The sequence below is a fragment of the Phoenix dactylifera genome, chromosome 3 (genome assembly GCF_051530095.1).
Source record: "Phoenix dactylifera cultivar Ajwa chromosome 3, Ajwa_hap1_PhDact_Kaust_v1.1, whole genome shotgun sequence".
Lineage (NCBI taxonomy): Eukaryota > Viridiplantae > Streptophyta > Magnoliopsida > Arecales > Arecaceae > Phoenix > Phoenix dactylifera.
The window spans coordinates 10,958,095-10,970,430 of record NC_143192.1 but is presented as its reverse complement, the minus strand read 5'-3'; the positions used below and the strand labels follow the sequence as shown (position 1 = coordinate 10,970,430).

The following is a 12,336-nucleotide window of genomic DNA, read 5'->3' as shown; positions in this document are numbered from 1 at the left end:
ACAGCAGTTCTTGCAAGGTGGCAAGGCGTTTGCAATAAAATAAAACATATTATCCAATAATAAACAAGTATCTTATGACTAACTTGAATCAAAAAATGTTTACAGGATTATTAAGTCAATGCTCGTGTTAGATTGGATAATATTTTAATTTTTCAAGATACCATAAGTCAAGGTTCCCGTCCTGACAAAATAACGAACCTCGTTCGTTAGTTTTGATGAACCTTGAACTAAACAATTGATTATGCTCAATAGCTCATGCATAAAAATCAGTCCAAGCAAAGCCACAATCATATCAGCTACTTCCGCAATGATCTAAATCAGCAAGCATCGAAAAGAACATAAAATTAACATCACATTACTACTTCCATAATGGTATAAACAACAGAGAAAAGACATGTATGTTGATTTACTCATTACCACGTAAGATTTAAAATATCATCCGCTAAAAAAAAATGCCCGTTCAGAAAGAGCTTGGAAGAACAAATTACATACCAATAATCAGCAGATTAACAGTTGAGAAATTAATACAAACCGGAAGTCGTTCCCTCAATATCTCAAGGTTCGATGAATCACGATATGGAACTAAATACCATATCTGTGATAAATAATCTCACACGGCTTCAACCAGCCTTGCACGGACTGATTTTGGATCAGATGTTTGTTTAATACTGCAAAAAGATGCCAAAAGATGATTTCAACCACAGTACAGAAAATAGGTTTCCATTAAGCAAACAATTTTTGTAAAAGAGTATATAGCAAAGACAACACAAATAAGAATGGTTCAAATCAAGATTCGCCGTATCGGTACCGGTAGCTGTACCGGTCACCTACCGGACCGGTACTGTTCTGGTTCGTAGCGGAACAGGCCGGTACGAACCGGCCAGTTCTTCCTCGCCGAAGCCGGGGAAAAAAAGAGAACGAGAGAGAGCGTGGGAAAGAAAGAGAGGCAGGAGACCTATAGCCGCCATCGAAGAGCCGCGGAGGGGTGGCGAAGACCGAGCGGGCGATAGAGCTCGCAGGGGGGCGAAGGAACCCGTGGGGGCGTGGTGGAGGCCGAGGCTGCCTCTCTTTCTTCCCTTAGGTGTCGACTTTACTTAAAAACCCCCGAATTAAAAATTTGAAAATATTTAAGTGAAGTCGGTGAAGGATTTACCGACTTCACTTAAAATTCCCAAATTAAAAAGCCGCAGCCGCAGCCTCGGCCTTTGCCGCGCCTCCGCGGGTTCCCCCGCTCCTCCGGCCTCCACCGCCCCTCTGCAGCTCTCCGATGGCGGCCACAGGTCTCCTCCCTCCCTCTCTTCCCTGCGCTCTTTCTCCTTCTCTTCGTCTTCTTCGTCTCCGGCACAGAACCGGCCCGTACCGGTTTCCACTGCTCTGGCATACCAGTTACAGGCCGGACCAGTCCAAACCGACAAATACGGACCGACACGAGCTGGTACGGGCCGATTCGTTAGACCCTGGTTCAAATTAAGGTTTGCCGTTTCAATACCGGACTATGTATCGGTGCCACACTAACACCATATCAGTACGGTATGGTACAGGGCCTCTTCGGCATACCGATATCGATATACCGTCCGTATCGGATATTGGTACCGAACCGATACGATACGTCCCGTACCACTCAGTTCGGGCCAGTACAACAAACCATGGTTCATATCATATTGATCTAGTTTGTACTATCATTGCTAAAACTGCTAAAATAATGGAGTGAAACTAACTAGGTATGGAAAAAGAGTTGGTTGACAATGTATTTCAGTGCCAGCAGTAAAAACATTGTTCTGGAGGCACTGTTCTTAACATTGCTATTTACAGAACACTTGTCAACTTCCCTATTTCCAGTTATACCATCATGCCGGAAAAAAAAAATCAGGTATTGAATTGTGCAGCAAGTAGTCATATATAAATTGACTGAATTGGAGTTTAGATGGCTAAGGAATACAATAACTGGATCCTAAGAAATAAAGTGCTCGCTCTACTGAAGTTATGGATACTTGCCAATAAAGAAAATCCCCACTATATACAGCCTTCTTACGAATCCAATCTGGAACCAGCTCTTCTAATAATTCCAACTGCTCTTCCACTTCTCCTGCCACGTGAAAATGGCAAATTATCACCGCACATAAAAAAAACTTAATATAGATACAATAAATTGTTGTAAAGGAATTGCAAGTAAATTTACTTGTCTCCTCGATCTCTAAATTATTAGAGAGTATCTTGTGCACAAGCTCCTGTTTCGTGATTAAAGAACAGTCGGTGGATCGAGAAATGATACAAATTGTGTCAAATATATCTGGTAAACAAGCTAGCATTTCTTGGCGCTTCCTTCTTCCCATTTGATTCACCTCATGATCTTCCATAGTGCTAGGTCCAACATCATGTACCTGTGGATATATAGAGAATTAGTTCATTATGTCAAAGATAAAAAACTATATTTGTAACGACCCAGGACCTCACATGAAAAGTCTAATCAAAAGATATTATTTGGATTCATTGGCCCTATATATGTGCCTAATATCTATCTAGTGCCTAACCAATGTGGGACAAAATACACACCCACATGAGCCTCACACACTACCCTCATCCGTTTAAGCCTTGCCATCCTCGCTAAGCCAAGAATCTAAATCCAGTCATAAACACCACAATCAACCCATAGTCAATCCCAAAAGGGCTTTATAGGAGTATCCCCTAATCCACATGAGCCATAGACCAGGTTTGCTCTAATACCATTTGTAATAACTTAGCAACTAACCCAAAAAAGTTAGCTCGAAGGTGTTATTTAGGTTACTCAAAACCTAGTCTAAAACCCTGGTGCCTCACCATAATAGCATGGACCGGCATACTTTATGATATTATGAACAAATATTTATCAAACTAAACAAGTCAATAATGCTTTTCCCATCAATGCATTAGACAAAGTCATATGTAAAGCTACATATCAATACAAGAGATATTACCTATCTACCAACTTCCTCAATTGTACATTTAATAGAATTTACTTCTTATTAATTGCTATGGAAATAATATCTTCCAATTTATTGTAAAACTCTCGATTCTCTTTCAATTTTTCTCAGCCAAATGATTATCTAAACGATTCTCCATAACTAAAAAGCAAATAAGAATTATTCATCTACAAATTACTCAAGGGTTTATTCATGAGTTATTAAATGATGTTTCATTTCCGCTATTATTTATTGTTCTTTCCTATCAGAAGCTTCTCTTCGTGTATATAATTACATACTATTCCAATAATATTATATTCTTTATTTGTTATTTTTCTACTTTTTAGTTGTCCATGCTATTTCCAAACTTTTGGCAAATTTTTAGCATTTTTGCAAATTCTGAATCTGGCCAAATTTCACTCGAAGAACTTCTGAATTTGATCTGGAGTAGCAAATATATGTTACTTTTTATCCTTTTAATGATGTTATCAATTCATGTCTGAGAAATTCATCATGCAATCTATTTATAAAAATCAACTATGTATCTGAACTTCTGAAGATAGGAATAACATGTCTATTATGATATAAAGCTAATCAATATAGTCTAGTCTATAAAAAACAAAATGGTTTCTTAATTTATCTGCGCATATCTGCTAAACATCAGTGACAGGTTTGTTTATAAATCCTGAGGTCCCATTGTCAAGTGTCAAAATGGTATCGGTAAATACTTTCAACACTCAATCACAGATGCAATGCTCATGTGTGTTAATTCTCTCCAAAATGCTGCAGAAGTTGCCTATTCTACTGTTGACCCGTGCGGGCATGATATGCAATACCTAAACTTTGATATACTTTCTTTGGGCATATGGAACAACACTTCAATGTCTCATGAGATAGAAATAACAAAAAGAATCTTTCGAGTGACAAGATTCTAGGCAGAGATTTATAAGCCTAAACTGGTTAAATTGATGTTGAGATGAGTTCCAAAAAAAGGGCACGAAATAGTAAGCAAGATAGGTAAAAGCAGAATTTGAGTTGAATGAAAAATAGCCATCTGATCACTGAACATGAGATGCCAAAAACCGCATCAAGACTCACCAAATCTAACCCTTCCATACTTCCTAATCCTTTTAAACACTATCCTTCGCACACTTGATCTGACACCTTTCTGTTATTAGCTATAATGATGCGTTTTCTGCAACAGTTTTGGATGGCTTTTGAGAGCACCAAAATAAGAAGACTTCACTTCAATTATATATAAGAGAAACAGAGGTGGAAGAAAAGGTCAGTCAAGAAAAAGTTTCTTACAAGTACAGAAATCTACGATAGTTTGACGATGGAACCTACAATATTAAGTCTTTAAAAAGGACATATATGTCATAAAATTCAATCATTATAAGAGGTATAGCGCAAATTCCTGACTGATAAAGCTTCGAGCTGGAAGCAGAAGTTCAGAGAAAATTTGATACAAGAAAATAGGTATCAGCAGCTTATATTGCTTATATTTTCTTTTACTTTATTCTTCTACACATGAAGTTTTCAGCTTCCTACTGAAATTTGTAAGCTGCATGACATGTTTTAAAGTTAAATAAACACCAATTATTAGGATATTGAGCAGTTAGTTGAAATTACTAACATAATTATATCAAAATTACAAAAGAACTCAAGGAAATTAAGTCAGGAGCTTTTATCTTACAAAATTTTATGGGGGAAACAACAGCATCATCACAGCTACTGGCCATACTTTCATCATGTAAGTCATTTGCAATTCACTCTTTTGTATTGAGATATATAAGTAATTGGCTAAAAAATACATACCACACATGGGTTGATGAGGGATTCACTAATTTCTTTTCCAGCTTGATGGGAAGAATATTGCATGGTTTTGTTCTGTTCAGCCATAGAGACAACTGGAGTTATCATACTTCCTTCAGTTTTTGAAGGTGAGTAGATCAATGACCTACGAGCTGAACTGGTGAACCTAAATTCAGAAGCTGTTTTTTCATTCCCAATAAACATCTTGTCATGTGGCGTGGGCATTGGTCTTTTAGGCGTCTGCTGTGCTGGAGTTTCTGTCATCACATTATCTAAGCTTGAGTTAGCTTTTGCTGGAGTGCTCTCAGAATGATGAGAAACCATATAGCGATTTGGAGTTGAGATCCCTTCTGCAGAAGCCTTAAGAGTTAAAACAGAAGAAGATCTCTCCTGTTTCTGAGGACTCCCCCTGTTTCCTCTTGCTTTATCGTCACTGCTTATAGATTCCATTGATTCTGTGGCAGAAAGTAGTTGACTTCTTTGTGTTTCTGGCATAATAACTTTCTGGGAAAACTGCCGTTGGAAAGATGAAGGAAAATGAGAAGCACTTGATAATAGCTCCAGGTCAACAAAAGTTGTTCGTGGTAATTCACTGGATGATTCATCAGACAACTTTTTAAGAAATAAACTAGGGTTTGTAGTAGGATTGAATGGCTCTGGCAGCATGGCTTCTGGGATTTCAGTACCCTGTTATCACCAGAACCAAAAATATAGAATAAGAACTTTCTAGAGATATTCACATTAGTAGAATGAACATCCCAAGTGCAGAAAATGCAGAGGCTAAATTTGCAGCCTTATCAAGTGCATTGTAAATAAAAAAAGCCACTATATCATCACCCATTTCCGAATGCAAAATACTGGAAACAATGAAATGGAATTTACTAATGGAAATCCCACAGCAAAAATTCAATCAAGCACCCCAAATGACACTGCTGCAAAATACTGTTTTACATTTGGAATTCAATATCCTATACACAACTTTTAGTATAAAATTTTTCAGCTATTGGCAGAAGAAAATCAATTTTCATGAATCCTAGAAAAACAGATTTCATAGTTAGCTTGACTCAAAACCAAATTTAAGCCCAGAAGTAGTACACCTGACAGTGTCCTCTTGTACATCCATCCAATTATGACTCAAAAACCAATTTATTTGCTTCATTTTAGTATACAATTCATTGGAAGTCACACTGAGTTTGCTTCATGCAACTATCATTTCCATGAAAAAATAGAATGTAACAAGCCTTGTATGCATATTCAAAAATGCATGATTTTTAGTGTGTAGGCAGAAGGAAGTAAATCACATCCTCCAATGGTTCAGATCTTCATTTTTCAGCGCCCCCACCCCCCGGCCGCCTTTCTCGATTTCATCTAACTGGATCTAGCTTCTAAGCCACTCAACTGGAGCCTAGTCTACCTCTATATGTGTGTATCTATGCGCGGAGGCACACACGTAGAGACATTTATTATCATGCAATTATCAAAAAAATGTTTGTAGCGCAACTACCTCTTAGGCATCAAGATCTGAATTTCTTAATGAATTGATGAAAGCTTAGGGCAAAGTCAATATAGTATAGAACAAGGTACGCCATACCGTACCGAACCAGACGGTACGGAACGTACCATATCATAATGGTTCAGTGTCGGTACTATAGGGAGCGTATCAACACTCAGTATGTCGAACTGGCCTCCGTACCAGATATACCAACGTAGTAATAGGGTAGCATATGTACGGGACTTGATACCAAGATGACAAATCTTATAGAATGTCCTCAGGTAGTACGCTTTTAAGGTACTTTATGCTCAACTTTCTTCTTCATCTTTGTCATAAGTACATATAAGAGGTGTTCTTTCCTATTTCTTTTAAGTTATGATACAGCCCATTAATTCGGCCCATATAATTGTTTTCTTAAAAATGAGCATGCATGCATTATAATGGGCTATACATGATTAAAACTCGCATTAACATGCTCAATATCCACTATCAGAAGTTATAGCATGCTTAGGTTGGCCATAACAAGATTAGAAGCTTGGGGAATTATATATTTATATTAAACAACATTTAACTTGAAATTAGGCCAAAATTATGCACAACACTCAAAATATGCAGGTTTTATAGCCTACTAATCAGAACAGGATAACATGTTGACATGACCAGGTTTCACCCTGTTTTGAACAAAATTTGCAAATGCATTAAACAAAAACATATAAAATGAAACAAGATATAATATATGGTAGTATTATGACTTACTCATTGCTCCCGCATCTATCTATAGTTCTGTGTTTCTACACACAATTTTGAGGTTTAATTCTCAACTATGAAGCATGAAAATGGATATGGAATACAGATATGACACTATCGATAACTAATATGGCAAATCTTAAAAAAGTAGGATACGATGCAGCAGAGGATACATTAATAGAAAGATATTATATATACGTATATACACAAATATGTAAGCATGCATGTACGTATCTATCTTAGATATATAGATGCAAACATACATATACAAATACATATGTATGTACATAAAAAAAAAGCACCAATAAAGCATAGTAGGTTATTAAAATAACATAATCCAAATTTATATGATAGCATGATTTTTTACAAATTCATTAGTGGTTATCATTCCGCTGGCCATAATCCATATTTATATTTTAATATTAATAACAATACACTATAAAATTGATCCTCCTCATTTTTGCAGGTATTGCAGAAGTATCTAAGTGTATCCTAGAAGTATCCAAAGTGCTCTTTAAATTTTAAAAAGTATCAAGGCATGTATTTGAGAAGTATAAGAATCCGATATAGATACGATATGGGGCCAGGCATGTGATTTGAAGCACCTGTGCTTCCATTATTCTCAATTATAATCATATGCGTTGCCAATATAAAGCATATTTAATAGCAATGATGTAGGCAACTGTTACTTCAACAAAAGAATGCCTCCATAAAGATAATGCTGTTTTATTTATTTTTTCCATATTTATCAGCCTTTTATTAATATTTCTGACATTTTTGTATTTATAACACCAATGAAAACATCCTAATCTATGTTGAAATATGCTTAGAAGTCGAGTCTTAAACCTTAAAAGTAATGGTAACTTAGAGAATCATGAGTATGACACTAAAAAGGGAGTCGTTTGATGGTTGATTGTAGGATCAATCTAGATCAATTAAGCTACTGAGGAGTTGTCCAAGCGTTTTAATCAACAATGAAACCCTAATATATCCAGAAGCCCTTCAATCTCAAAAGATAACCATACACACTTCAGCCCATTCTAAATGATGACGTACATATCCTAAATGAAGAAAAATAATGCATTCAAACATAATCTACCAAAGATATCAAAAAATTTGATTATTCTGATTTCAACATTGATCCAATTATCAAAAAGTTCAAGTGGAAAACCATCGAGGCAAGAAAGTTTCTATGGTTTCACCAGATTCCAATAAACTATGCTTGGTTGAATTTTCACCAACATCAGTGAGAACGTTGTCAAAGCCAATAATAGGACACCAGACTATCCAGTAATCTGATAAAATATTTGATGGAGGTTGCAAACAGACACAAGATTATTCCATATTGTGACACAAATTAGAAAAGCTCTAATGTTAGTATGATGCCACTATGAGAAATAATCATATAGCTAAATTTATAGAAGATTACCACCTTCGCTAACATCAGATGACCACCCACTCCCATATGTGATGACAAAGTAGCAAGCACATCAAATAAACTATAACATAATTATTAACAAGTTCAAATAATTAGAAGGGAAATTATCATTCTACTCCACTTGGTGATAACAAATTCACATTAACTTGGAGTAGTAGGTTTCTATCAAGTCTTGAAGATCAAACTAAAATAAACTATAGTAATTAGTAGATGATCTACTGTCTTGATTAGTACAAAAGGGAATTAGAAACATGAATCATCTAATTAAAGTTGTTAATCTAAATTATCCTTTGCCATACTTCTCATTCAAGAATAATTTCTACTTCAATATAGTCTGATCAGCTAACAGCAACATGCATATATGGCACCTTAACATCAACAATTGATTTCTTCTTCTCATACTCCATACCTTGGCAATATTTCTTGCTATTGGAAATGGCACCACTCCCTTGTAAGTATTTGATGCTAGCAAAAGTATCCACCATATCTTATTTGCTATACAGTTAGCCCATGCTTCTTTCAATTAAATAAAATCCAGAAAATAAACTGCCATCACTCTAGTTTTAGTGATTATCTTTCATTATTCATCACCAAAATAATCCAATTATATAGTCCAATATTTCCATTTTCATGAAAAAAAAAAGCAAGGCATATTTACCTTTACACGACAATTGCCAAAGTTCAGGCCATCGGTCATAGTTGAGAATGAAATCATATTACACACCATGTGGAAAAAAGTCTCAAATTCCACATTTTCATTCCAAGAAAAAAAAAAGTATACATAAAAGAAAGAACCAAAAGGTGGTACCTCAGGATGTGTATTGAAGAAATCTAACAGTCTTTCATGAAAAGCTTGGCATAAAGCCTTCGATATGGACTGTTCAGGATGTGTACATTCTACAACATCCAATAACAGAGTAATCTTCATATCTGGATTCATACATAAACTTTTCTCATCATGTATTAGTATCTTCTCTATCTGAATGGCTTCAGGAAACACATATTTCATTTGCGCAAGATGCCTGCAGAAGAATTTCCTGGAAAACAAGACCCATTTCAAGGTTGAAACTTTTTTCCCCTAATAATTGTAGCATCATGGTGGGTGTATGTACCTTTTTGTTAATACCTCCACCTGAGTCCGAATGTTCTGGAAAGTTGGTAGTTTCTTCCGTAGGTGAAGCAACCTTATAGAACTCTCCATTCGATTAAAAAGGTCGACCAATGCCTTATATCTGCCAAAAAAAAAAGAAAATAAGAAAGTGATTTTAATGATAGGGAACATAAAATAAAAGGATGACAAAAATATGCAGCGCACTTGTCTGGAAGTTCAACTGATTTATCTTTGAGCAATGTGCTGAGCACATGAGTGCTGTGTTCAGAGAAATTTGAAACCAATGAATCTTCATCACTGATCAAGCGAGTGCTTTCATGACTGACGGCTGATTGACCAATGACATCTTCATCCTGGAAACTCCCAACAAGTTTTTTCCTGGCAAAAGAAGTAATGACTTCTGACTTGCTACCCCATTCAGGTTTCTCAGGTGTTGGAGATGCAAAGATACTGACATGATCTTCATTCTTGTCGGCATTCACAATCTGTATAGCTGCAGAACTCGACTCATTTGAGCTTACTCCAGGAAGTATCTTTTTACACTTGAATTGAATAGGAGTTTGCTTCTCGCAATTGTTATCCTCCATAAGCTGCGAAACTTGAAAGCAAAAGCAATGTTGCTAAAGTTAAGCTTGAAATTGTCAGAAGGGAGGTCAGTGAAAAGATTATCCAGATAAATGTGAAAGTGAAATCTGGGAGAAATTCCACACATGCAAATTCTGTGCATAAAGCAGTCCAAACTTTTAAAGATTAATTAGAGAACACAGAGACAGAGCAAATTGCAAGTAGATGAAAAACACATTTGTTTAAGAAATGTACAGCAGCTTGCAAGCTCATATTCCTTGCTTCCACTTCCTTTCAAATAACTTTTTCTTTGTAACTACTAAAATTGTTTTTACTCATAAACTATGTTTTTAATGATAACAACATACTGACTCCAAACAAGACAATTGATAACAACTGCCAAAAGACCAAAGATGACCAGATTTATATGACAGAGAATAAAATGGAGTTTACAATCAAAGTTTGCTTTGAGAACTTGTAGTGCACTTTCTTCTCCTTTATCCAAAGAGAGAGAAAGAGAGAGAGAGAGAGCACCTATAGAATACTTTGATTTAATTCATACATAGGCATGAGCCATATGCAGACATCTATATAGATGAACACATAAATGATATACAACACAGCACCATTGTCACTATCCATTTCTCTCTTCCGGCCTATCATGCCTCCCCTCATTCCAATTTTCTTTGGTAAGTCATGTAAATTCTTAAAATTGTCATATTACAAATTATGTAGATCTTCTCTCGGAAGGGTCTGAATGCCTCTTAATTCCACAGAGACACAGCTATAGGGTTGCATCCACCTTACAAATAGAAGTCCGGTGGCTTATGTCCATCGATAGCTTTAAAACAATACTAGGTATCACAAAAGAACCAAGCATGTAAAATCGAAGCTTACTGCCAATGCAAGTGGTGAAATCATGTAATGTGCTTTAGAACATTCACATGAAACGCACAAAAAAAAAACACGAATTCTAATCACAAACTGATCCATGAAGCTTAAGCATCCAACCAAAGATCCAGTTTCAAGCTTCATTCTCCGGAAGATATATTATAATTTTTCCAAAAAAATTTAAAAATATATATTAACACGTCCTCAGCATCACAGAGCTTACAAGAGCTAATGCGTAGGGAGAAAAAGGTTCAGATTCTAGGTAACAGGTAACTTGTTTATCTTCAACCAAGAATGCTGATTTAAACTAGTACAAACGAATAGAAGAAGATGACAGAGATCGAGGAAGCAAACCTGGATTCTTGCAGAGAATTAGGGTTTAGGGTTAGAGAATCGGAGGTCCAAAATCGAATGGGAGGGAGAGCTGGATCGTAGAAGACGGCGTCGGGGCTTCTTTGGAGATCGGGAATAGGGGGCGTGACCGGAGGAGGTGCGGATCGAGAAGGGTACCAGATTTGGGCGTTGAGGGGAGAAATGGGTGTGCTCTCCTCGAAGGGTTTGGGACAGCGAAGAGTGCGAACGAGGACCAATAAAGCGACGGAGGAGGGAAAAAATAGCCGTTCGAAATAAGTGATGAGGGCGAAAGACCATAATACCCCTCACTATTTTTTTCAAAATCTTTTCCCCATCCTGCACGCATCAGTAAAATACTTTTTTTAGAAAACCTATGCCGATATGTATAATGCTTGCAAAAATAATTTTAACATATTTGATTAACAAAAAAAATTGATACATCGGCTTATATTTGATTAAGCATCTATTTATTTTGAAAAAATTATGTAAAATATTTGTTATGCTCTAAATATAGAGAAAGATTCTACCTCAATCTATCTAAAAACTTAAGAATATATTTTTTAAAAAAACTTAATTTATAACTTATGGAAAAGTTACTTTCCAATGTCCCATATGATCTTTCTTTTTTTATAAAATGTGGTAATCTTATTTTCATAGGAAAGCTTTTTTCTCATTTTTCAAAGCAAGATGTTTTAATTAAAAATTAGAACAATATATAAGAAAAAGATTGCATTGCAGTGAAATTATATGTTGTTGAAGGTGAATGTTACTTCATTTTTATGCTAAGAAGTACTAGTGAAAATTTTAGATGCAGCATATTACATTTAATGCGTTTTTTGGTAAGATAACTTTTCATTCCCCTTGATAAGTGCATGGGGCATACAAATATTAAAAAAAGAGAGAGTTTTGGATCAAATTGTAGGCCCGTCTCTACTTCAAATTTAATTTGGTGATGATAGATTACCAATTTTGATGGCGCATATGA

General features: G+C 35.9%; 1 protein-coding gene across 2 annotated transcripts; it reads right to left on the bottom strand.

The window, feature by feature from the left end:
* Positions 1 to 375: 375 nt before the first annotated feature.
* Positions 376 to 11,578, bottom strand: LOC103714802 (CDT1-like protein a, chloroplastic). 2 transcript variants are annotated; one of them, XM_017844660.5, is made up of 8 exons: positions 11,352 to 11,578; positions 9,747 to 10,140; positions 9,544 to 9,663; positions 9,240 to 9,468; positions 4,758 to 5,441; positions 2,180 to 2,381; positions 1,996 to 2,086; positions 376 to 668 (listed from the first exon to the last, which is right to left on the bottom strand). In XM_017844660.5, the coding sequence occupies exons 2-8, from the start codon at positions 10,127 to 10,129 to the stop codon at positions 611 to 613; spliced, it is 1,767 nt and encodes a 588-aa protein (XP_017700149.4). In that variant the 5' UTR covers positions 10,130 to 10,140; positions 11,352 to 11,578; the 3' UTR covers positions 376 to 610. The 2 variants fall into 2 exon arrangements, with proteins under 2 accessions (XP_017700149.4, XP_008800440.4); XM_008802218.6 differs by having other exon boundaries at positions 9,747 to 10,132.
* Positions 11,579 to 12,336: the final 758 nt, after the last annotated feature.